This window comes from Agrilus planipennis, unplaced genomic scaffold, assembly GCF_000699045.2.
Source record: "Agrilus planipennis isolate EAB-ADULT unplaced genomic scaffold, Apla_2.0 scaffold138, whole genome shotgun sequence".
In the NCBI taxonomy this organism is placed as follows: Eukaryota; Metazoa; Arthropoda; class Insecta; order Coleoptera; family Buprestidae; genus Agrilus; species Agrilus planipennis.
Window position 1 is genome coordinate 772,932 of NW_020439400.1, and position 26,741 is coordinate 799,672.

The 26,741-nt window shown below is 32.8% G+C and overlaps 6 protein-coding genes across 15 annotated transcripts in view; 2 read left to right on the forward strand and 4 right to left on the reverse strand.

The window, feature by feature from the left end:
• LOC108735773 (regulating synaptic membrane exocytosis protein 2) overlaps positions 1–6,435 on the reverse strand; it is a 39,277-nt gene extending 32,842 nt beyond the window's left edge. For 7 of the 8 annotated variants that reach the window (XR_001937629.1, XR_001937628.2, XM_018467919.2 and 4 more), the window contains exons 1-2: positions 6,057–6,435; positions 4,601–4,805 (exon numbers count right to left, since the gene is read on the reverse strand). Coding sequence is in view for 6 of the 8 variants with exons in the window: in XM_018467919.2 (XP_018323421.1) it covers positions 4,601–4,805; positions 6,057–6,166 (315 nt within the window). In the remaining 2 variants the exon portion in view is untranslated. Of the gene's footprint in view, positions 1–4,600; positions 4,806–5,845; positions 6,019–6,056 lie in introns of those variants that run through there. The other variant, XM_018467917.2, reaches the window with a different exon arrangement.
• Positions 6,436–18,153: 11,718 nt separating this feature from the next.
• On the forward strand, positions 18,154–19,462 carry LOC108735787 (general transcription factor IIF subunit 2). Its single transcript, XM_018467943.2, has 5 exons — positions 18,154–18,264; positions 18,325–18,544; positions 18,593–18,744; positions 18,807–19,018; positions 19,072–19,462. Exons 2-5 carry the CDS (start codon positions 18,396–18,398, stop codon positions 19,363–19,365), a joined length of 807 nt encoding a protein of 268 aa, XP_018323445.1. The 5' UTR covers positions 18,154–18,264; positions 18,325–18,395; the 3' UTR covers positions 19,366–19,462.
• An 82-nt stretch (positions 19,463–19,544) lies between these two features.
• LOC108735788 lies at positions 19,545–21,099 on the reverse strand. 2 transcript variants are annotated; one of them, XM_018467944.1, is made up of 4 exons: positions 20,833–21,099; positions 20,642–20,781; positions 20,463–20,594; positions 19,545–19,772 (listed from the first exon to the last, which is right to left on the reverse strand). In XM_018467944.1, the coding sequence occupies exons 1-4, from the start codon at positions 20,990–20,992 to the stop codon at positions 19,572–19,574; spliced, it is 633 nt and encodes a 210-aa protein (XP_018323446.1). In that variant the 5' UTR covers positions 20,993–21,099; the 3' UTR covers positions 19,545–19,571. The 2 variants fall into 2 exon arrangements, with proteins under 2 accessions (XP_018323446.1, XP_018323447.1); XM_018467945.1 differs by lacking the exon at positions 20,642–20,781 and having other exon boundaries at positions 20,864–21,093.
• Positions 21,100–21,195: 96 nt separating this feature from the next.
• On the forward strand, positions 21,196–22,827 carry LOC108735785. 2 transcript variants are annotated; one of them, XM_018467941.1, is made up of 2 exons: positions 21,196–21,524; positions 21,595–22,827. In XM_018467941.1, the coding sequence occupies exons 1-2, from the start codon at positions 21,378–21,380 to the stop codon at positions 22,699–22,701; spliced, it is 1,254 nt and encodes a 417-aa protein (XP_018323443.1). In that variant the 5' UTR covers positions 21,196–21,377; the 3' UTR covers positions 22,702–22,827. The 2 variants fall into 2 exon arrangements, with proteins under 2 accessions (XP_018323443.1, XP_018323444.1); XM_018467942.1 differs by having other exon boundaries at positions 21,598–22,827.
• A 580-nt stretch (positions 22,828–23,407) lies between these two features.
• LOC108735767 (exostosin-3) lies at positions 23,408–26,359 on the reverse strand. The gene has a single exon (XM_018467906.2). It carries the CDS (start codon positions 26,150–26,152, stop codon positions 23,408–23,410), a length of 2,745 nt encoding a protein of 914 aa, XP_018323408.2. The 5' UTR covers positions 26,153–26,359.
• Positions 26,360–26,591: 232 nt separating this feature from the next.
• The window catches only part of LOC108735777 (nuclear cap-binding protein subunit 2), an 8,792-nt gene continuing 8,642 nt past the window's right edge, over positions 26,592–26,741 (reverse strand). Inside the window, exon 5 of the mRNA XM_025978910.1 lies at positions 26,592–26,692. Within this exon, the coding sequence (XP_025834695.1) occupies positions 26,676–26,692 (17 nt within the window). The 3' untranslated portion in view covers positions 26,592–26,675. The remainder of the gene's footprint in view (positions 26,693–26,741) is intronic.

Genomic DNA, 26,741 nt, shown 5'->3' on the forward strand with positions numbered 1-26,741 from the left:
TAAATATCTAACACCCTGTATGTAATTAACTCATTTTGAAATTATGCTTGAAATTAAGTTTAAGGGTATAGCTGATTCATATTATTGTAAAATAGGCATGCTCTTTCGCTACTTACTGCTCTGTACTACTTTTTAAAAAAAAAAATGAATACCACGAGAACGATAAATTTTAGAAGTAGAAAAGCCTTATGAAAATCTACTTTTAATCATAAGTAGAATCCAAAACCGTTTAACAATTTTGACTGTCGTTTTGTTCTTATTTATTTGTGTTCGTCAAACTGTTATTAAACTAATTTATTAATATGTTATGAAGCCAAAACTAGTCAATGATATAATTTATTTCTATTGAGGGAAATACGGGCTGTTTCCACGTCGAATTCATGTCAACGAAATGTAAACAAATCTTCCATGGTTAAAGGCGATGGTAGCGAAGATGTTTTTACATCTGAATGATATCAGAGATGACAAATTTTATAACTTCAGCCTGGTGATGGCTGACAACCAGTCGAAACGTCGCTCTTATTAAATAGAATAAAAAACCTAGAAAAAACAACTACTCGGTCTATTGGCAAAGTTAAATTCATTTAACAATTTAAAGAATTAACTTTGATTTTAATACAATATTCTTGTGAATATATGACAAATATTATGTTTCATTAACGAGTTTACAGTTATGAATTCAAAAAAAAAAAGAAAATGTGTGTGTGTGTGTTTGTACCTACTTATGTACGCAAGTAAAAAATTATACTTCTTTGGCGTAACAATACAAAAATAACAAGTAATACAGTATATATAACATAAATAATAACAATACAAAAAGAAAATGCATAATCTAATTAAAATAAATTGAATTATTTTTACTTAAAATTAAAATAACTTCAAAAACTAAATATTAATAAATATATAATTTATACATTATGGAAATTAATTAATTAATTTATGGCCATTAGTTAATCTGATTGCAATTCAACGGTAATGTGAGTTACCGTACTACAATACAATTTATTTATTTATTTATTTAACACATTTTGAGTTGAAATTAATTATTTTCTTGTAATTTACAAATCTACAAAGTTTCTTTTGCATACAAGTGACTCGACTTTTAGAGGCTATTCAAGTATTACGTAAACTAAATTTTAGTCATTTTAACCCCCCCTTGTCAGCAAAAGTAAGCAAAGCTCTTACCTCCCCCCTTATGCTTACGAAAACGTTGGTACCTTACATATTTTCTTAAAATCTCTTTAACTTATCCATAAAACACCACGATATAGCATTTATGTCGCGCACACACACACCCACCCCAATAACTTTCCTATATACTGGAAGGAACTAGGAAAAACCCTCAGGAAAAAAAAGTCCCGGAAGAAAATCCCCGGAAAAAATCCCATAGGAAAAAAAGCGCCCTGAAAAAATGCTGCTTTGGAAAAAAATCACCCAAAATTTATTCTAAAAGTCATATAATTTGAAAAATAAAAATTATTATCTTCCTTGATGCTGATAACGTTGAATAGACAGCATGAGTTCTAGTTAATTACCTACTTGATTTGTTTTATTTTTGTTAATATGTGTAACGACAATATTATGTTCGAGGTTGACTTCCCAAGAAGTATTTATTGATTACCTCTAAGAATATCAATACTTCACAAACAAAAGTTAGTTTTCTACTAATATTACAATTTTAAACGGCAGATAACGTTGTAACTAATTATCTACTCCATCTATTCTTATTTCTATTAAATTGTATAACGAACAATCTGTTCATTTATTTCATTGTCAGTGGCAATATGTATGAATTTTAAATATAAATTAGAAAACATTTTTCCCGGGGGCTTTTTCCGGGGCTTTTTTTCCTAGGGAATTTTTTCGATTATCATACTGGGAAGTTAACAAAACAATTTTGTTTAAAATATCTTCATTATGTAGGAGCCCATCTTTCGACATATGATCAACATCGGACAATGACACAATTAACGATTTGTGTAAAAAAAAAACTAAAAAATAACCGAAATGATTCCGCTAATCTTGTTTTTCCTCCTTCGGGAAGTCCCTAATAATAATTGATTTTTAAAGAATCAGAAAAACAAAAAAATTAGTCAAGTGCCAGCTTGACTCACGCGCCAAATGTTCCGTTACGATATCAAATAATCAAGTGCACTATTTAGCACAATTTCTTAATTTCATTACATTAACAATAATTTAGCATGGTATTTTGTATCGCAATCGTCCCCATTCAGAGTGATGTTTGTAAAAATAATTTTTAAAAGTCTGAGCTGTTTTAATATCTCTGTAGTATGCTATTCAAAATTATGAAAACAATATCTTTGCACTCTAAGTAAAAATCTCATTTATGATACTCCACATCAAGTAAATGTGTATATTACAGGCAGTATAAATGGTCGTACCAAGGGAGGGAGACAACTACCCCTCCCCCCTGAACCAGTGATGTTAAACGTAGAAATGCATCAATCCCTTGATATTTAAACTACTACTAAGACTACCGTTTTGATATACAACAACACCAAGATTTTTCTTCTGATAAAAATCTGTGGAAAGCAACTGCCTCGTATTTAACCGTAAAAACGATATTTCATTTATAGTCAATAAAACAAAAATAGATGGTCATGGTCGAACCCTAGTGACAGTTAACTTTATAAATTTATGATAAGGACGAAGGTCGTTATAGTCCAAGCAACATAACACAAAAATGTACCGATGTACGTCACCGAATCCCAAAAAAGAAAACTTTCCTACTTCGTAAAAATACGCGTCACAATTTCGGTGATTCTGTGAATTACAACTTCTTCTTGTTTAACGCCTACGTACTTTGTACCATGTGCCTTGTCTGAGAATTTAAAGGGACTAGGAGTAGTAAAACAGATAAACAGATTACTTGATTCATTGTTATTACTTATTTCCGCTTTTCTTTAATTGATAGTATTTCTTCTTTATATACATATGTTGCATGGTGTCAAAAATTTGGGGGTGAGAAGACTACCGCCCCAAAGGACTCCGTGTAGAGTCAGCATATAGCTTTTAATTAGTCCGACTTCTGACAGAACATCACAGATTTTTCCTAAATACGCTACATCTACAGAGTTCGAAAAAGTTTTAGAATTTTCTGGAAGGTTCGAGAACGTTTCCGAATGATAACTAATTGTTTGTCAATAAATAAAAAACACCAATAACAAAAGCCTCTGTGAATTAAAAAAGGATGCAGAAATACAATCTGAAAGCTACCCGTCTGAACAAGGGCAAATCTATACATTTGAGGGGTGACCCAATACAAATTTATTTTGCAACGGGAGTAGTTGGTATTTCCTAGTAAATATACAAGACGCCCAAGTGAGTAACAATTATTTCAATATACAAATTTTGAAAAACACTATAACACAGATTACAACAGGTCGATTAAGTTTAAAAATTTCCACCAACAATTTGTAATAATATGATTAATTACGAGTTGTTTTTAAAAGAATTCGGACGTTTCTTCAATATTATCAAACTCGATTCTTTATGGCAAATTTAAAACTACTTTATACTTCATACCACTGTGACTAATTAGCAACACTTTAATGACTTTTCTGTTCCTTTATACGTATTTCTGTTTATCTTATATGCTACGTTATTAGTAAGAGTTTTCAGGCACTATGACAGTATTCCATCAGCCTGTTCGTTTAATATCCGTAATATTCAGCAATTTTATTTTGATACAAGTGGGATTATATTCCCTTAGAGCCCTCCCTTGAATCCGCATATGCTTCTAATTAGTATACAGAATACACTAAATGCCCCACACAATTTTTTTTATAATTACGTTTAACTTTTATCACAACATTTTTATATACCATTTCCGATTTAGATCTGTTGGTGGAGCCCTCGTCGCTGTTGCGCTCTGGGCAAAGAGTACGGATAAATCGATATACCACGTCACGTCCGGTAAAGTGACGTCAGCTGTTCCCACGCGAAACTCCTCAACAATGAACAGCTGCCCACATACCCCTCAATGAGAGCAGATCCAAAAACAGATCAAATCGCTTTTAGATAATTTCGCCAAAATTATGACTACATGCTCAAATAATATTCCTGTATTGGAACAAGTTACATAATTCTTTACTTCTCTCGACTATACCTACGTGAAACAGTAATTCATATTTGATCATATTTGCATATTAAATTAGAAATACTATAAATAGAAATCTGTTTGTACACTTCTCGCAAAAAAAAAAGAATTAAAATTTTCGAATGCTGTCTGATAACACAAACCGAATTAAAATCTAGTTGTTCATAAATAATACTCATACGATAAAATCATCAAAATCAGGAAGGACACCTGTGGATTGACGAATTTTCTCACCCAAAGCGTCCGGTTAAATTTTTTTATACATATACTTAGTATTTGCAAAAAATACACAAAAATAAAAGATTAATCTTATATTATTATACATATGTAAATATATCAATAAGTTGATGGAATTTAACAAATAAAATTAAATCCGAAAAAAATATACATGGTTTTAATTTTATATTAAATGAGTTAAGTGGATATTTGTTAGAAACTGCAGATAGAAGCCATTTCATTTGATTTTTTTTTAATTCCTACCTTGTTCGATCGCAATGTAACCTTTCCGCCACATCGGGCACAGCATCGGATGTTGCAATAATTGCACAAGTGGCCAACTCCGTCAGCAAACTTAGTCTTAAGGCAAATTTGACAAGTAGCGTCCAGTTCGTTGCCAGCTTTCTTGAATTGCTCGTTTCTTGCTCTGATCGTTTCCTCAAGAAGTTGGACCTCGGTCGCTTTTCTCCTGTTTAAAATATATGCAGATAAGGTATTTTACCTTAAGGGCTCCTAAATTACTCGAAAATTATATTTTTTTTTTGGTCATTATAAAAATTTACTCTAATGGCTCTGTTTTCATTAGCACTTTATTAAAAAGAAGATTTAAGAAATAAGCGAAAGCATACGTTTGACTTTTCCATTTTCCTCGTTTGTTACACGTTAAATATCAACGTGATTAAATCACATTTACTTTACCTCTGACCTATGAATAAATGTTAGACAGGTGGTAAATAGGGGTAGTAGTTGTAGTAAGACCATCTTGTAACATTATTGTGGAAAGTAAGACACGGTTTCCTTTTTTCTCGGTTTATTTAAATTCTTGGCAAAGGTTTTTTGAACAAATAAAGTTCAGAAGCGAGAAGCGACTTCTCAGCTTGAAGTTGTATGCCTTGCATACATACATTAAAGCAAATGAAGTCACTCTGAAAAGGGTTTGAAGGTTTTTCTTTGTTATACGCGGGTAGTATACACAGAACGGTCGGCCTTTCGCGTTAATTTTTATGGAACAGGAAGATTTATAAAGATACGAAAGAGATTTCTTTTAAAAAGGGAAATGGAAAAAGAAAAAAGGAAATGTATGAAGAAAAGCGAGGTTATTTTTAATTATTGATTTTAATTTATGTATAAACTATTATTCCAAATAAAGAATGTAGAACTTAAAATTTTTCTTTCCGTTCTTTATTGATTTGTTTTCAATTTATGTAATGATAACTGCTTAAATTACCTATTTTAATATGTATTTATGTATTTGCTGCGGAAAAAGGATTGGACTATTATACAATAGTTAATACCATGTATGTACGTACTGTGAATCTTTAAGCTTCCTTTTGGCAATATTATAAAGCTCACGGTAAGTACCTACATAGGTTTGTTTGTAAATCTAAGTGAAACATTTATAAGATAATTTCAATTATTTAGTGTTCAGGATTAGAAAGTAGACAGTACAGCAAATTATTAAACAAATGTTATTAGAGTAATTCTAATATTATCTAAGCTCTTACATACTCGTTAGTCGCTGTCACCATCATCAAGTAATTCAATCGTTAGTGTGCTCTAATAATAACCGAATAAGCGTCAGCAAGGATGTCCCGATTTATTTCAATAACTAACAAAAAAGTGATACGCAAAAATATAATTTAACACATCAAAATACCAAAAACAGTAGATAATAAGATAATTGGTGGCGCATCCAATTAGGAATCGAAGAAAAACTCACCTCATGATTTCTTTTTCCCTTTCTTCCTCCTGTTTTTGTCGGACCATCACGGATTCGATGATGGCCCGTTCTTCTGGAGTGAGATGCGACAAATCTGGGCCGTCCTCCATCCTAAGCCCAGGTCAACATATCACGGGCTAGCTAGCCGTAAAACGAACTGAAAACGATGCATAACACCGCGACATAGTCCATCTTTTCACGAAAAAAAAAAACACCCACGAATTCGTCACTTATTTTCAGCGGTTACGCGATAACAAAATTGAAAAAATATCGTTGCAAAAATATTTCGAAAAGTCTTTTGCCGAACTCGGCTTGATATCACAGTTTGGAAAAATTCATTCATGCAGCTTCAATAAATAACAAGATAACATAGATGCCGGCCAATGGAGTTCGAACTACGTGTGACGTCACATTTCAAACGTATTGATTGATAACACAACGCGCGCGCTAAACTTCGACTTGCGTAAAATCGAGGTGGTTGCCCTAAGTAGCGACATCTAAAATAAGACTTGAACTTTTTACTCCCCATTTTAACTCCAAAATATAGGGCGTTATTAAATCTCCCAGTTCCGAAACTCATTTTATCTATCATAACCATAACATCATCATCATCATCATAAAGTCGTTAGTGACACGCATCTTCTCATTTTCCTATCCTGAGCTAATCTTCGCATTTCCATAAAACCATATCCTTAACTATCTGTGAATGGTAATCTAATCTAACAGTACCTCTACCCCTCTTAACTCCTGTTTCTGCTTCCAATATGTCTCTAACTAGTCCTTCATGCCTGAGAAGTGCCTATTTATTATTGACTTCCATAGCGCTCTCTCTTCTCCAACTCTTTCTAGTACCTCCTCTTTTCTAATTTTCTCTGTTCACGGTATTCTCATCATTCGCCTCTAACTCTTCTAACCTTTTCTTTTCCGCCGCATCCACCATCCACCTTTCACACCCATACAGAACCGTACTCCAAACATATACCTTTTTTTAGATTTCTAAATTAACCGTTCGCAAGCATGGAAGTGACTTCTTTTTGTTGAAGGCAACTCGACCCTGCGCTATCCCCTCTTTTATATCTCTACTACTCCTTCCGTCCTGAGTTATCCGACTTTCTAGATATCGGAAGTCACTTCTTCTAATTTTTCATCTTCTATCTTTATATTCACTATTAATCTACTCCCTTCTCTTTCTTCCCTTGCAAGTCAGTATTTTTATTTTACTTTTGCTTATTTTCATACAATACTGTTTTATCAATACCGCTTCGATTTTATTTAATGCTATCTCCTCTTGCTAGATGCTAATACCAGGCTTGTACCTAAGAGGGGGGGGGGTAATTGGGTTAAAACACCCCCCCGAAATTAAGGTACAATGATTTAACAGAAAAATAAAAAATCTGAACAGTAAACGGTTCAATCACTATTTTCAACAAAGAATAGTTATATTAATTCTGGGATTCCTGTTGTTATGGGTGGACTGAGTGATGATTTTTGGCTGTAATTGGCTTCTGGCTCGCGTTTATGGCAAAATTGATAAAGTCCGCTTGGGACTTTAGTCATTTGCTGCTTTTAGAACACGCCCTTGTTAAGTCAGAAAATGCTTCATGAGTAGTACAAAGTAAAAAAAGATAATCTAATAAAAGTAAGCGGTGCAGCGGTTAGAGGTTGCTTAGGTAGGCAAAAGATCAGGGTCGGCTTTATAACTGCCTGGTTGGAATTATACCTTTCCTCAAATTCTACTTGTCTGTATCTCTTTCTATTACACATTAATTGGTGTAATGTTATTCCTTTTACTTTATTAGTGTCCGCTGCAATTCCTACTTGACATCTCTTTTCTATATTTACGATATTCGCTATAACGTCTGTCGTGAGTAAAAGTAGACGTTCTATCAGCAACCGCTCAAGTCTAGTTAGTAGGTTCAAAGGATAAAATAAATGGTACAGTTTTATTGCAGACGATGCGAATTTTGAACGTCCCAACTTTAAGAATACCTTACGCAAGAAATGGCAACACCATAATAGAAACAAGTGGTAGCGATAACGATCAGGAAGGATCTATTTAAAGATGAGAAAGTTAATATAATAAGTCATAATATTTGTTTTTAGAAATATGTAGAGAAAGTGAAACTTCTTCAAACACACAAACATACCGGGATAGTGGTTAAGGAATTGGTTTAATGGTATTATTTGTACACTATGAATTTAATTTTTTTCAAATTTTTTATCAATTTACATTACTGATATCTTCAGACTCATTCTCCAAGTATGATACAATAGGCTTATGATAACTAAAATAAGAAATATAAATTTTTGATTGTAATCTATCTAAATATCTCACAAAACTGCATCTATTGTACTTCCTATTTTCGTGGTGGATATTTTAAGTCTGTAATATCTTCGAAAATATTCGTTTAAATTACATGCTGTAAAGGGTCATACTGATCTATATTAAATGCACAATATATTGAAAAGTAATTAATTGGATAAGGATTAATGCTGTATTGCTTAAAATCGCTTCGTAAATAAGCCATTATTTCTCGTAAAAAGTAAAGGATAAAAAATGGTTATTGTGGGTTATCCCTAAGAGATAGACATATACTATTCCGGACTTTTTTGTAGACCTTTTTAAGGTGTACAATACTGTAGTATATTATTTTGATCTATCTCGTAGGGTTCAGCCAGCGTTTGCAATGTAAGCGCAAAAAAATGTTTTTATTTACGACATCACATTACAAACCTTTAAAATTATCAGTGTTTCTCTACTATATTATGCATGTATTATACATATAAATCTTCCTCTTGAATTACTCTATCTATTAAAAAAAACACGCATTAAAATCTGTTGCGTAGTTTTAAAGATCTAAGCATACATAGCGACAGACAGCGGGGGAAATGCGTTGCATGATTTCGTTACATAGCAACTCGCATGAATCGAACCTACCCTATCGTGAGTAAAAAAGTTTCACTTATTAGAAATTTTCTGCACAATATGTACAAACATTTTATGAAGTATAAATTTACACTTTGACAATATTTAGATCCAGTTTATATACAAAAATAAACATGATCAAAAGAATGCTGCTTCCATAAATTATCTTTTAACCCCCCCCCCTTCCACCCCTAACGAAAGTTTTGCGTACGCCCCTATCTAATACTGCTATTTCATCTGCAAATCTAAGCATGCTAATCTTTGGCCTAAATATCACATAATTATCCATTTTTTCCATTTACGAGCCTTACTTAATAGACAATACCACACAGTGGGCTAGCTAGCCGTAAAACGAACTGAAAACGATGCATAACACCGCGACATAGTCCATCTTTTCGCGAAAAAAAAAACACCCACGAATTCGTCACTTATTTTCAGCGGTTACGCGATAACAAAATTGAAAAAATATCGTTGCAAAAATATTTCGAAAAGTCTTTTGCCGAACTCGGCTTGATATCACAGTTTGGAAAAATTCATTCATGCAGCTTCAATAAATAACAAGATAACATAGATGCCGGCCAATGGAGTTCGAACTACGTGTGACGTCACATTTCAAACGTATTGATTGATAACACAACGCGCGCGCTAAACTTCGACTTGCGTAAAATCGAGGTGGTTGCCCTAAGTAGCGACATCTAAAATAAGACTTGAACTTTTTACTCCCCATTTTAACTCCAAAATATNTACATTCACTTAAATATAAAATATTTTTTAACAAAACCTTGCAGGCATTTGTTCATTTTTTAAAGTTTTTTGGAGTTTTTCTAGACTAATAGTGGTATTTGCATTATAGCTGCGAAGATGGAGTATAATTCAAATTTTTCCGTTTAAACTGATTGAGGTACCTATAGTTTTTCTATCTTTTTATGTTATAGTATTATTTCTGTATGCTTGCTTATTTACCTTTGTCACCCTGATGACATTGATGCCAAAATAGTTTGTTTACCATGCAAGATCAGAGCCAAAATAGGGTTACATATAATTTTATTGATGTAAAATCAACATCAATCATTTTATATCAAAATATTTACAACCCCATTTTGTTTCCAATCTTTTACACATTATAATAAGAGAAAGAAATGGAATCCAGTTTCTTTAGCTTTGGGTTCACCTAATGAGCGAAGTTTCTCGAATCGTTTTCTAAGAATTTTGGATAGGTAATATGCATTTATTAGCACACCACAATATCTTGTAGTTTTCAGTTCGATATTGTTTTGTGAGCTAGTTTGTCGTAATTCGTAATTCATGGAATTTCGTAGTTTCTTGTTAAAGATAGGATAAGTGGTGATTTAGCAGGTGCTAATATCAATTTAGAACTTCAAAATTCCGTGGACTATGACATCGAACCCGGAAAACAATATCAATCCAGTATTTTAAATTATCCATTTCCAAGAAGTTTCGAATTTTTTGGTCTCTCTTCAGTTAAAGAATTAAAAGACATTCGTGGAATGTCTCTTTGTCCCCTTTTTAAGCTTGTAATACCTTCAATAGCCAATGTGATAAACATTCATTCATCATTTTATATAATGTTTGATCGGTGATACTAGCAAAACTTTTAACGGCAAAAATGTATTTTGCCTTTTACAAATAGAAAGTGCGTTTGGAAAAGTATTTTAAATAAAATACAAAATGCTTTTCTCAAAAAACTATTTCAATGCAAGATAAAAACAGGTATTTTAAATGCTAGTATTTCAAATAAATCACATCTCTGGTGATTAAAAAAACTACAATAACTGCATGAGAACTCGTCCTTTTGAATCCCTTAATATCATCCATTGATATATGAATATACAGTTGGTCACATTCAAAATCTACTTCCTACATGCCGCTAAATGTTAAAAACGAAATTGTTACTGAAATCATTATTTTTTTTTTTCGCTCGGCTCATGGTGCCTTTTTCACCATATGTCGCATTATCAATAAACTGCATGGCTTTGTGAAAAATCGCTCTAATATTACTAATTTATTTAATTAGATTTAATTTATCAACTTTGGAATCTAAACGCATCAACCACGACTGTTGATGATTTAGTGCAGGATATCAGTTCCCTTAAACTTTTTTTGCACATTTAAATCTAATTTACAAGATTTTTTATTTAAGTACAATTGATTTCTATTTTTGCGCCACATTTTATTTGTAATTTTCTAATTTTGCTCGTTTGATATACAGGGTGTCTCCTGGTGATCACCCATTAAAATATTTTGGAAACTACTTCGATTTAAATTTTAAAAATTTAAAATATAGCGTTATTGGGTTCTATCTTCTTAATTAAAATAACGGCATTAAATGGAACACCCTGTATCCCATGACGGTTTTGAATTCTATTTATGATTTTAGGTAAACTTTCATAAGGCTATCTTATTTCTAAAATTTAAAATTCGGGATATTAACTTTTTTAGAAAAGTAGCACACAACATCATAAGTAGCGAAAAAGCAAGCCTAATTTTACAGTGAGCAAGCTGGAGCAACTATATTCTCAGGGCAGATAGTCATACCCTTAAACAACAAAACCGTTTAATTTTTTATGAAAGTGGCTGTGAAATTCTTATTTAATTCAAATTAACGTAATTGTCCAGAATTGGGGCTCCAGACCAAAATCGTTCCAAAAAATTTTTGATCTATTTTCAGTCATTCTACATAATAAAATTAGATATTAGAAGGTGGGGAAGACTTCATAAATAAAAAAAAATTTTTTAATGATAATTTTTCAAAATTGCTCCAATTCTCAATAATTACCTACATTAGTGACGTCATTGTTTGATTAGGTAGATTAATGACAAATTGAAGTTTATTTAATGCCCCTACCCGCCAGAGGCGAGCTGATATGTTAGAGTATTTTATTCACAGAAAACATTAGTTTTATACACTTCCTGGTACAATAACGGAATTAATAAAAGAATTTTATGCAGTGACAATCGTGAGATAAGTAAAGTTTGTATAAATTTTACCACCCCCCCACTTTTAATTATTTAGTTTTATTCATTGTTTACTNTTTATGCAGTGATAATCGTGAGATAAGTAAAGTTTGTATAAATTTTACCACCCCCCCACTTTTAATTATTTAGTTTTATTCATTGTTTACTACCTTTTTTACTATTGTTAACTGTATTGCAATTGATTTTTTAGAATTCTTCTAAATTTGAGTACGTATTTTCATTTTCCATTCTTAATAAAAATTATATCCACTAATTGACATTTAAAATCAAAATATTTAGTTACTAAACTGTCGTTACGGGTATTTGAGTCACAACAATTAACTTGTATTATTTGTTTTGAAGTTCTGCTAACAATTTTATAGTCACCTTCGTAAAAAATTAAACAGTTTTGTTGCTTTCGTAAGGAACAATTAGTAACTTGAAAACTAGAGATGGGCATAGGAAACCATAGTACTATTCGAAAGAGAATAAAATTCTACATAAGGTTATGATAATACAGACAGGGTGTCCTGTTTGAAAAAATGAGCTTATGATTATTTAAAGTTAATCAAATCTGCCATTTAATGTCTAACACCCTGTATGTAATTAACCCACTTTGAAACTATGGACGGAAAGCTTAAGAGTACAGCTATCTGTCCTGAGAATATTGTTGCTCTAGCTTTCTTACTGTAAAATAGTAATCCTTTTTCACTACCGGTCGCTATGTGCTACATTTTAAAAAAAATAATATTCAGAACACGGTAAATTTTAGAAGTAGGAAGGCCTTATAAAAGACTACCTAAAATCATAAGTAGAATTTAAAATCATCTCAATATACAAGCTGTTCCATTTAACATAACAAAATTTATGTCACTAGTAGCAGAGCAGACATTTTGTTTCATCGTGATCCTATTATTTACTTTTTTATTTTAATTCAAACTATAGCTCTTCCCCCCTAACAGTCACTGTGAGCTCGAAACTGTTAACACCATTGCATTAAGTGGTCGAAATTCACTTTTGTAAACAATACTATGACGTAACGTCGGCTATCATTCTTTTCTAATTGTTGCTGTTATCGGCCATCATTCTTTTTCAATTGTTGTCGCATTGTTACTGATGTCGGCCATTATGTTTTTTTAATAGATGTATAGTAATCAGTGATTAAAATTTAAAGGAATTATTTGTAAATAGGTATGCAACACATCGTATTCTTCAGCATATGAAATTGCTGATACTAACTTTCATTTACAAACTACTTTACCCTGTGCTGACAGCACTCGTAATTTATTTTATATATAATATTAAGAATGACAATGAAAATGACTCTATCGTAATAAAAAATTTAAGAACTATTAAAGTTGAAAAAATTAAAATAAAATTGACGACTGCGAACGCCACATTTTCTTGGACCTGCTCCTCTCTTGTCATATTTCGTCACACTAAGTAATACCCCACCCTCCCTCTTATTTACTCTTATAAATAGTTCTTTACGGTTTGATACCTACCCTTTAGTAGGTATTATGTATTAATTTACTACTATTCAATTATTAACTTATAGTAAATGCCTAGGGAACGTGTGTGCGGGTCCGATACGATACTTTTATGAAATGAGCAGATCCCGTGGGATAATACAGAACAAAAAAACTGATTCACGGGAGAGAAACCGCTGCCTTGATATTGCTTGTAGTTATCAGCAAGCGTCGCTTGGTGTCGCGATGCAAGCGTCACGGCATTGCGCCGCTGCCGTCACCGTCTCCGTCGCGACGCCCTTTTCCGCGTCGTCCAGGCTAGATGGCAACAGCTGTCGAAGCCGATATCTATTTTCAGTACGCAACCACCCCATCAGATTACGTCGAGAATCGAACTAACTTCCCCAGCGGAGCCAGTGTTATAACTAAATGCTAGCGGGCCCTTGCGCCATATTGACGTCGTTGTCCTTATAGACAGAACAAATTTTAACGTTATTTGATGCTGTGAAACGGGCGGAAACTTTTTAATTTCGGCGTCGTCTTGTACGCGGATGCCAATCGAAAGCATCGAACGGTTTTTCACGTGGTGACACAAGACAGAGACCTGCTGCTGACATAACCCGTACAAACGGAGAAAATCCACGACGTGACGATGCCTGTCCGTAAGCAAGGTGGTAAGATTTTTTTGTTTTGCATTCATTTTTTTTTCTTTTTTTTTCCCTTGGTGTACGATTTCTAGTTATGAAATCCGTTGTGGCAGTTTGAATGCACGTCTTTTTTTTTGCGCCAGTATTCAGGGGATGATTTCGTCTAGTTGTAGGGGTGACGTTCGTCAGTTGACAAAGTTTCATCTGCACCACGACCACGTACGGCCGTTCACGAGCCTCGTGGTGGTACACGTGTTTGCTATTTGGAGGGGGTACGTCACTATTACACCGCCGAAATTTTAAATGAATACTATTTTACGTATTTATAGTCAAATCCGGTCTCATAATATCACGAACTGTACGAATTAAATAGAAAAACAGGAGTCAAAAAATATAGATAGATACCTACACCTGGATATTCGTTGGGGAATTTCCAGATCTCTTTCTTTCTCGAAATAGATTATTATTAAAAACAAACATCAAAGTATCTACTCTTTTTTTTGTTTTGGTTTCTACTTGAGGATGTAAAAATAAGATAATTGCTTTTCGTTATTCATATTGTCAAAGTTGTCACTTAAGTGTTAAAAGGGAAATCTGCTAATGAAAACTTAGAACTTAGAACCACTGAAAATTAGTCTTTTATACTATTTTCTTATGCCGAAATTGTTTGTAGTTTTTACTTCATAAATTGTATGACCTGCACGTCAAGAACGGTTTTGACTATATGGTGGTTTTCCGAAGCTTTTGGTTTTAGAAAAATAAGCGTGAAAAGTAGAAAGATGAGCAAATGAAAATGAAGAGTAGGTACTACATTTTTTATAGTACCATTTTCCACCACGGAATAATTTTCTATTGTTTTTGCAAAGGTACAGACCTATTTAAACATACCTAGGTACATAAAGTAGATATTATGAATATACAGTGGATTTCGGGTGTAAGGACGACGAACGGACTCTGTAATACCGTCGTTATATCCGGAAGTTTTTACAGTCCAGGGTAAAGAAATACAGACACATATGTATAGTTCTTACTATTTTTCAATTTTGAAACGATTTCCGCCTTTTTTTTGACAGTAAATGTGCATTTAGATCTAGGAGTGAACAAGATAAGAAAGCTCTTTCTGTCTTTGGCGGCCAACTTCAATCGCTATATCTGCATGAGATTACTAGGGATTTGTTCCAAATGATTCATTAAAAAAAGTCGCTACACCCGAACTGGGCGCTATACCCGAAGTCGCTATAGCCACACGAATTATGTACTAAAGTATGCTTTAAATTTAGGGACTTAGATTTAACGTCGCTATAACCAAGGTCGTAATAAACGGAATCCACTCACTGTAATTAACTTTAGTACAGTAGAGGTCAACTCTATCAACTTTTTTTAGGAATTTTCGTAAACAGTATCGCTCCAAATTCATTTAGTTACGGGTTAGGGACTTATGGTTAGTAATAAATTTGTAGTTTCGTCAAAGCGTGAAATTGTGTGTTCGTAATCCATTGATTGTATTTATTGGTTAGTGGCAATGCGGCGTGGTGTTTGTAAGACGTAGGAAACTGTCGAACGGAACATTTAACGGGTCAGTGGTACACCGTTGACGACATTAGTGACCCATAAAAATCCCTTTTCGCATCTGTTGATTACTCTTTGAAGGAAACTAAAAATATCGAGTAAGTATTTCCGTCCAGCGTCGTTTTACGCCGTTGTGCGAGAGAAAACTGTGGTCGAAAGGTCGAAAACGTCTGAAGCTTATTTACACAACGAATTATTATCGAGGTTTTACGTTTTACTTCAACAAAAGCACTGATTCTTCGAGTTTATTTGTAGTGCTGATTTTAAGGGTTTCGTTTTCTCATCCTGAGATACGGAACATTAAAAACGGGGTTAATAAAACTTTACTTAAAACCTTGCAGGAAAACACACTTAGAGGAAGATAGATGGAACTATTTCGATTGCCCATTAAGGATATCCAGGGCAGAATCGTTTAATTATTAATTAAAAAAAAAAACCGGTTCCGGAAATCGAGTTTTGAAGATTTATTCCATGTTTTAAGTTTCCTTCCAAAATCAGTCCCCAAACACATAGGTACAATACATCAACGTATGCGTTTATACTTGAATATATACAATACGTACAATAAGTATAATTGTACCTTAAAAGTCCTTAAGGAAGAATGCAACTTTAAGGGACCATATCTCAAAAAAAGATGAGTTTTTACGACGAAATACCAGAATCCGAAATTTTAAAGAGTTTGACAGAGAGTTATTTTCCGTAAGGACCTAGTCGAGTCCTTTACGTTTTTTGGATTGTTCCCTTTTATTTGTGCTATAATAAGGCACTGCTTCTTGCCAATCTTTCTAATTCTAAGTCAAAGGGAAGTACCCTATAGGTTTTAATTTCCTTGTGAGTGTTAAAATTTTGGGGATGGGAATAAAAAAGGCAGGTAGAAGTATTCTACAAAAGATATATAAAAAGGATATACGTCGGACTATGTAATAAGAAGTGAGATAAAATGTAGGAAGAAGCAATAAAAAGGGTAGTAAAATATGAGGATGGATTAGGAATGCTAGAAGAAGGAAAGAAATATGGAGGAAGAAGGTAATGAAAATAGGAATAAAAAGTGGATATGATAGGGAAAGAGAGGGAGCCTTAAAGATAATAAAAATAAATCACGAGCAGATGAGGGAATGGTTCAAGGAAAGGAAAAAGGTTGAAAAATTGGTGGGAAATAGATGCAAGGAAATAATAAGGGGAGAGGATTTAAGAGATATCTGGATATTTGGTGGGTATGAAGGGGATTATATGGAGGGACTGTCAGGGATAATGGGCGCCAAAGTATTTACAAGAGGGAAAGGGGACAAGTGTGGTAGCAAGATTTAGGACAGGGAACGAATGTAGGGGTTGTGATATGTAAAAAAGAGGAAGAAAGCATAAAACATGTGAGAATGTTGGGACATGGGACGAATGTCACTGAATCAGTTAACGAGGATTTAAAAAAATAGAAAATAATATTGGGTTGTAAGGTCAAAATTTTAGAAGAAGTGACTGACTAGTAAGGATACAAAAGCAGAGGACAGCGCAGGGTCGAGTCGCCTTCAATAAAAAGAAGTCACTTCTATGTTCGCGAACGACTGATTTAGAAATTCGAAAATGATTGTTAAAGGTGTATGTTAGGAGCTCAGCGCTGACGGGTGCGAAACATAGATGGTGGGCGTTGAGGAAAAGAAAAGGTTAGAAACATTCGAAATGTGGTGTTACAGGCGACCGATGAGGATACCGTGGATACAGAAGGTTAGAAATGAAGAGGTTTTAGAAAGAATGGAAGAACAGAAGACTATATGAAAATTAATAAAAAATAGGCGAGATAGGTTGATAGAATACCTTTTCAGGTATGAAGGTCTAGTCAGAGACATATTAGTGACAGAAACAGGAGTTAGGTGGAGTAGAGGTAAACCTAGATTACATTACTGTTCGCAAATAGTTAATGGAAAGACAAGAGAATTGATAACATTTTGTGAATATCAAATAGGGATTGTAAAATGAAACTATTGTTGAAAAATAATGTAAGATTAATGTAAAGATAACTAAAGGTTAATATAGATAAAATAACTAAATTTGGAGTTTTCAATGTAGAACTCTTGTAATAAACGTTTACAGCTTTACTAGATTAAAGGTTTCCTAAATAGCATGTGTGAAGTANATATCATCTTCATACCTTAATCTTATAATCCTAACCCCATGCCCTTATGACTATTTAATTTTTCGAACTTATTTCTCTAATTCATGGATTTCTAGTATCCGTGTTCTGATTCAGATAATGGAAATGACATAATATGTTATCATAACCATTAACAAACATTTTCCTTTGTATATTCCAAATTTGGAACTTTTCTTTTTTTATTATGCATTATCTAATTATACATGGGTGAAATTAATCTATTATTATTATTATCCTGGACTTCTCAGTTTGCACTGGTAACATTGAGCAAGTGAAAACGGGCTAATAATAATTATTATTATTATTATGCGCACTGTATGTATTGCTTTCAATGATTGCTCCACATTCACAATGCATTGCATATATGCATAACACTATGATGCTATGGTGGATGCTATCGTGTATCGTCTAATCTATGGGTGGATGTAATGATGTAATGACTGTATATATTTCTGCAATCTGTGGTAAGACAATGGTAAGATATTAAAGTGGAATTATTGTTGTGTTAATTTTACATGGTTTTTAATGTTTTTAGTGATTTGTGTTATTTATTAAAGATTTAATAATTACCTATATATTGTAATTTGACAAATTATAAGATAAGATATGGCTGCTGCAAGTACTCATTTGGATAGAGATTTAGATTTATCTAATGCCAATAGGGGAGTTTGGTTGGTTAAAGTTCCAAAGTATATTGCTAACAGATGGGAAAAAGCACCTGGAGACATCGAAGTGGGAAAATTAAAAATAACAAAGTATGTTTAATCTGTAATCTTAATCAAAAGTAATGTTATAATCTGTAGAACGCCTGGACAAAAAGCGCAAGTTTCATTGACACTTTCTCCTGCTGTTTTGAATTTAAACGAAAATGGAGAAGAAAATATTCCAAAAGATCACAGACTTGATGTTTCCACAGTAACTCAACAAACTCTTGGAGTATTTTCACATATGACTCGTAGGAATATTTTTACATTTTTTGTGATGACATCTGATCATAGTTTCATGTTTATTTTTTAGCAACAAACACAGATGCAGTAGTACCAGAATCAGAAAAATTGTTTATGGAAGGTAGAATTGTTCAAAAATTAGAATGTAGGCCTTATGCAGATAACTGTTATATGAAATTAAAATTAGATTCAATACGTAAAGCATCTGTACCAACTCGTAAAGTGAAACAATTAGATAAGATAGTCCAAAATTATAAACCAGTATCTGATCATAAACACAATGTAAGTGAAATTTAGTCACTACTGAGAAGTATGCTTAAAATATTTTCTTACAGATTGAATATCAAGAACGGAAAAAGGCTGAAGGTAAAAAAGCTAGGGATGATAAAGATGCTGTATTGGAAATGTTATTTGCTGCATTTGAAAAGCATCAATATTATAATATTAAAGATTTGGTTAAAATAACTAAACAGCCCATTACATATTTGAAAGAAATCCTTAAGGAAGTGTGTAATTACAATTTGAAAAATCCTCATAAAAATATGTGGGAATTGAAGCCTGAATACAGGCATTATAAGGAAGAACAGGCAGCTTCAGAAGTTAAAAAAATGGAGATTGATGATGATTAGTTATAAAGCTACAATTATGTGAATGAATCTTTTATATTTATTGTTAAATAATTATTCAACATGTTTTAAATAAAATGAACAAATGGGACATTGGATTTTCTCTTTTCAGTTATTTATTAATAGAGGTATTTCAGTATAATTAAACATTTTGTAACGGAATATCCAGTAACATGTCAACAAAAACAAAGAATGTCACAGTGAAACATTTATGGGTCTATCTCCATTTTCATTTGCTTTAAATAAACTGTATTTGGTGTTTGAAACTGTGGTTTTATTACAATTTTTGGTGGAATATTTGTTGTAGATGAGACATGCCCTTGCAACTTTATCTGCTTTTTAGTATCAAGGCTAGAAATTTGTGTCTGCATATTTGTTATATCAACCATGGGACTTACAGAAGTTCCATACTAAAAAAACATATGAAAACACGTAACACAGGACAGGGTCGTATAAAAAGGGACAGGTTATCCCCCTCGCCAGAAATTAAAGAAAATCAGTGTATTAAGCCACTGATAAAGTTATCAATAGCTAAGGAATTGTCGTAGATTAGAGAAATATACATGTACTGTAATAAGAATTATACATCTGTAATCTATGGCAATCGTAATTTTTTTAAAACCTATCACAAATACAATAGACATTCGTTAGTGTAAACTTCGCAAAGCGCAAACCCTACATAATGCGAACAGTGAGTATAATTAATATGCTGTTAACATTAACAAATTAACAGCCAACACTACCTAAATAACTCTAATAATAAAAGAGAATAATGTCTAGCAACATAAATAATACGCTATCAATTAAAAGTCATGATGGCCGATAATGGCAACAATTAAAAAAAAAATGGCTGACAACGCTAGCAATTAAAAATTATAATGGTCGACAAGGCGACAATTAAAAAAGTGATAATTAGAACAAGCATTACCTACTTGTTAACATTCAATTACCTTCTCAGGAGTTCGATATAAGTTTATTGTTGATTATTTTTCAACTTTTTCTCGATTTATTATCGACCTGTATTTCTAACTGGGGTTTCACATTAATAACAGCGCAACACAAAAAATACCAGCATATGTTGCATATTTATATATACTTACCTTTAAGTTGTGTATGTTTCGCATTTTATAATTATTTTTATTTATCGAGTCTGCTGGTATAGGCAATCCATAAAATTCACGATTATAAAATACTTTAGACCTGTTGTGGACCTTTGATAAAGCCATTAAATCCTAAAAAATATATTCTTATTTATTTTAAATGAAAAATTATTCTTTACCTGAAAAGACAATCTTTTACTACTTTCAGCCTGTTTGTGCATAACTTCTAGAGCTAATTTTACATCAGATATCAGAATATTTTTTCTATCCATAAGATTCATAAAGACTAGAGCGTTTTCAATTATTTGCAAAATATAATCTAAAATTATACTTTCATTCGCATTTTTAAAATATTACGGTAATAAAATACTGTTTGTAAAGTCTGCTAAATGGGTTAGTACATCTGGTTCATAATTCTGAACATTTTCTTGCGCTAACATAGTTCGTATAAATTCCAACTCCATGGCAAACTTTTTATTTCCTTCATCATAGGTTTCATGTTCAGAATATATATTAGGAAATTGAGACATTATCTAATGTTATTAGTGATTAATTTTTAATGAACTTCACCTATTTATTTACCTAATTGACTTGCTCTTCAACTGTTCTACATTAATAATTTTATGCCAATAAATATATATTCCAGCCTTCTTAAAACAAAAAACATTTTTGGCGCGCGTCAATAACATTTTAGTAACTTTTCTTTAGCTCTGTTACCTTTTGTTGGTATGAAAGTAACTATAACGAATATGTTTTGTTTATCTTTGGTTTATCTCTGTTTAATTTTAAATAATGTTGATTTCGTGATTGTCAATTGAATAAATGCATTTAACAAATATCTAAATTAAAATAGAAGACAACATTATAAGTGGCATTATAGTTACTGTGTGTTCCACATTAGTTAGCGTAGTAATTATGGGAAATCCAATTAGTAAACCAGAAGAACCTACTGAAAAGAATAAAACAGCGTCAGATTCTACACCAACACTTGCAACTCCAATAAGGTATCTAGAACTTGATCCTAGGTCTCCAAGTTCTAACATAGCTCGAACGCCTATAGAGGTAAACATATTCAATCATTTAATTATTTCAACTTTTACTAAATTGTTTTTGATATTTTATAAAACACTAGCAGATTTTAAATCGGGAAGTCTTAGGAGGAACAACAGATCATCATGTAAAAAATAAGTGTAGTACAGTTGTTGAGGCAGATCCCCGTTCACCTACCACAGAATTTATTCGTACTCCAATTGTAGTTGAAGAAAATCCTAATTATGAAATAAAGTTGCGTAATAAAGCTTTAGATAATATAAAAAAACAACTTGGTCATTCAGAGCCTAACAGATCTACATTAAATAATATAGGCAGGTATAATTCTGCTATTAACTTAAAAACTGACTTGATTAATAAAAGTGATGAAATCAACAATGTAGAATTAAAAAGATCTAAATCCACAACTTTAGTACAAAAAAATAAAATAGATGAAATTGACTGTAAAGCCATTCCTGGTCTTTTAGAGACTAATTTGGATGATGTTTTAAGTCCTCCTGTGGAAGTAATTGATAATCTAACTTACAGTCCTGTTAAAGTTAAAAATAGGAAAAGTCTGGAAAAAAATGTATTGAATGAAGAAATACAAACAAATGATAACAAAGAAGATAACATTTCCATTCTTAGTTCTCAATTAAGCTCAATAAAAGCAGTACAAATAAAATATAGCAGCAGCATTTTACACAGATTAGTTACTGAAGAGGACGAAAATGAAAATGAAACATATTCAAATAATTCTCCAGAAATGTCACACAAAAAATTGCTTGAAACGCCAAAAAAAGAGAACAAGGTTCCAAAAATGCCAGATTTACTATCAAAAGAGATAAAGATCCCAAGAAAATCACTTAATTTGCTTTCTCCGAGTGTAGTAGAATTCAACAAAAAACTCACAAATTTGATCTATGAAGATACACTGCAAGATGATTTAAATCAAATTAAAATTAAAGAAAATTGCAAAACACCACTGAGTATTCGCAACTGCAATGAATGTCCTACAAAACTAAAGCTAAAAGTCAATGATAAACCAACAAAGTTACACTCTGGCAGTAAAATCCCTATTTTAAGAGAGAAGAAACTAAAAGAAAAACGGTTCAGTGTACAATGTGAAAATACTCCTCCAAAATCTATGGAGTTAGTTGTTAAAACTAAGGCTACCAGTTGGGATGCTGATAACACACTTATTATCTAGAGTAGGTAAAAGTATATGCATTGTATAGTACTCCTGAAACTGTTTTACGTTAAATAACGTTCCTGTTAAATCGTACATAGTATCAGATTATTTGTGATTTCCTAAGGTAATAAATTATTATCAATATTTTTTCTTTTTAATCTAAAAGACTGGTTCCCCCATTTTACAACTAGATTTCCAGACTATTACAAGTTTTTATGTTAAAAAAATTAGAAAATTGCCGACCAATTTGATTTTATGCAAACGAAAAAAATACTTGTTGATGAATTTATTAGTTTAACAAGTGTATTTAGTTTATTTTGTTTTTATTAGTAAGTTTTCTGCTTTTAGTCTAGTGTACACACAGGGATTAATTTCCCTTTATAGAACATGTATTTTTGTCATTTAAATAAATAAAAATACGAGATGATAATTTATAATTTAATTGATTTTACTTAAGTAGAGTTAACACAAAGTAACATCGGCTTGGTCGGTGATTTTTTTGAAACTACCTATAATGTGCCAATCACGAAGGCATCTTTCGATAAAATGCGACGAAGAACTTAATGTTTTTTATTAAAAATCAAGACTTATTGTACTTGTTATTATCAAAAACAAATTTATTGAAGTGCAACATTCATTTATTTAATAAATCTTTTCTCTATATACCAAATAACCATTCCCTGTCTTTTCCCGTTTTTATCCATTATATATGTTAATCTTACTTTTACTTAGATGCATATAATACTTGAAAAAATCTCCAGCAATTGAACAACAAAAATGTNGAAAAGAAATTAATACATTTGTGCCTTTCTCTAAAATGCGTGTCATCTTCAGACAAACTCTGTGGACAACCAGGACACCTGAAGGTCCACCTTGAGGTAACTTTCACGGGGGGTTGCCTCGTTACATGACTAACGAGAAAGTTCATGGCAATGTCTTCACAATTCATGTACTCATCAACTTTATCCCTAATTGCTTGAGGCAACATCTTCCAATAGAGATAAAAGTAATGTCTATGAACAAACGCAGCCCCCGTTAGCACCATACTCAATTCACAACTATAATTCGAGTTGTACAACCAACTATTACCAGTATTAATATCCCACGCGTGGTAGCGACCGGGAAAACCTACAATGCGATCCCTATATTCTCTCCACACGCGAAATCCAAAGAGTATTTCGTCATGTCTAAGATGTGCGTCGTCATCTACTGAAAGTATAGCCTCAGTATTCAAGTTTTCTAAAGGAAGAAATCGGTTGTTTAATGAATTTCGCGCTGCCTTTATAACATGGACAGGAACACCAATGTCGGGCCAACGCAATTCGGGACTGGGAGGCTTTGGGGAATTCCAAACAACCAGAACAGAATTTAAATAAGGAAGTCCCCTTAATCTAGCAATCGAATCCAGAAGAACTTGATCTCTTTCATACGTTAATAACAATATCGTAAATTGTTCTCTTGGGTAATTTCCTCCCAGTGCTTCTGAGAATTCCTTACCTGCACCTCCCTGTCCTAGCCCAATAGGTCGGAAACCTCTTTCGGATCCCATAAATTTCGCATCAGACGGCAACATTGGATCTTTAGGTAATGAAGGGTACAAATGGAATGGATCGCCCCAATCGTTCCAAATCTCATAACCTTGGGTTAACATTAAACTGAAGTTCCTCTTAAATGCAGGACTATTGTAAGGAGGTTCCAATGGTCCTAAACTTTCATCCTGTTCTTCCTCCACGTTCACAACCGTTCGGATGGGCTGAAAAGTTTCATTGAAAACGGAAAGTGCAGGAAACGACTCCACAGGTAAAGGTGGAATGTTCAAACGATCCCTGATGACGGCAATTATAGTGTCAATTGTACTTTGCACCGATGCTAAATACCGTTCCCAAACCAAACGGCCCTGACGTCGCATCAGAAGAATATCAGAATCTGGAAACGTGCGTAATAGAAAATGCAACTCTGTAACCCTTGCTCTTGGTAAGAATATAGCAACTCGTCTCCATTGTATAACTTCGTCATAAGCTAAGCGTATCTGATCTCCTCCTAATATAACTGGGATCGCCCCTGATCTCAGTGCCTCATACACGCGAGCTTGCAATAGTGAAGTCGAAATTAATTCTGAAGAAACTGGAGCAAATACCAGTACAAACGTCGACTCTCTTAATAAAGCTCTCCTAGAACTATCAGTACCACAAAGAGCCCAGTCTGTCAGCCCTAAATTCATGTTATCGTCAACAGCAGGATTACACTCAAATTCAAAATAAAATTTATCAGAGGTTGAAGTTTGTGATAATTCCTTCAAATGCTTCTGTATAAAGTTATCAAGAGTATACTGGCTATTGTTTTCTTTTATTTGCACAGTTCTGGCACTTTTCAATTCTCCCTGGAATGAAAGCAAATTCTTACGTCTTGCTGGCAACATTAGAGCACACTCCTGCCATACATCTCCCCCAGGAGGACCAATTACTGGAGAAACAATTAAATCAAATCCTGAGCGAAATCTACTATATGTAAATGTAGACTGCACCAAAATAGCCCTGCCTGTGTCAACACCATCAAAAAGATCCTTAGAATTTACAGATAAATCACGTCTTGCTAAATTCAAAAGAACGTGATTCCTACCATCACCTCCCCAATATGGTAAATGTTTTAAGGCCTCTGAATTTAAAGGTATATTTTCTGAATAACTTATATCCTCACTTGGTTGATCAAAATCTTTTAGTGCTTCTCCAACTAAAACAAGATAAATACAAGCTTCTTTAGGATTAGATGTTAAATGAGGGTTGTATCCCAGTGCTTGCTTTAAAGTTGTCTTCAGAAATCCATCAACATCCCAACCACTGTTCATAACAGGATACTGATCAGGACTGTAAAGGTATACAGGAAAACCTGATGTAAGAGAGCACCTCGAGTGATCAAAACAAGTAGATAATCTACACAGTTTGGAAACAGTTTTTGAAGATAAAGGTAGAAAATCAGGAAGTTCATTAGCTACTAGTTTTTTAGGTAAAGCCAACTCTGGTGAATTTTGCTCCAGTGCTTCCCTTTGTGCCACCTGCGCTTGTTGAACTGATATTTTAAGTTTATCAAGTTCTGTCTGTTGATGTGCTAATTCTTGCTTTAACTGCTCGATTTGTCTTGAATACTGCTGAAGTTCTTGTTGCAGCTTTTGTCTTTTATTTTCCATATCTCTTAATTCACTGGATACTGATCCTTTTATTCTTAATAGCTCATCAATTCTAGACTTTAAATCAGTTTCGCTTAAAAAATTCAAGTCTTCAGGCAAGTCAACATGAGAATGTGCATTATGAGTTATACGATCAGAACTAAGTTCTACACTTGACAAGTAATAATGAGTAATTAAAGGTACAATGAATAAAATTAACGACAAAATTACTATTAACCGAGACAATCTCAAATGTTTCACGTTCTGTACAAAGTCTTTCCTGTTTGTCTCATTTACATGCCCCATCGTTAAATTAAAAGTTTAATTAACTAGCGATATATTCCCCAGCTTCCATTTTTATGATTAATATATTTTATAGAATTTCACCTTTCTTCTGACTTCATTTTAGAAGAATTTTTCATCATAATTTACTAAATAAAAGTAGTTTCTGTCATTAGTAATGATTTTTGTTGACATTTCCTTTAAAACTAAATGAAACTGAACATAACCCGTTATCTACTTTACTAAATTTTTTGACATAAGCAATTCATAGAAATAAAATACACACAACCACAATCCAATGGTACATTTTTCCGCCGCTATGGGTTAAGGAGCTAAAATCAGTTAAAATGAAGTTAGTCGAATTTATTATAATTATGATTCTTCTTCTTTCTCGACTTTTTATTTTGTGTTAGCCAATTATACATTGGCCATAGATAACAAAAAATAAATGAAAGACGTAACATAATCAAAAAACCCTAAATTTATTTATGAAAATTGATAATACAAAAAATTAATGAAGATGAATTGACGTAATATTAAAAACTAGTTATCGAGCAAATGAACCATCAGTTGTTCCAACCTTTTGTTGAATAATTTTTCCATACCCTCCTCT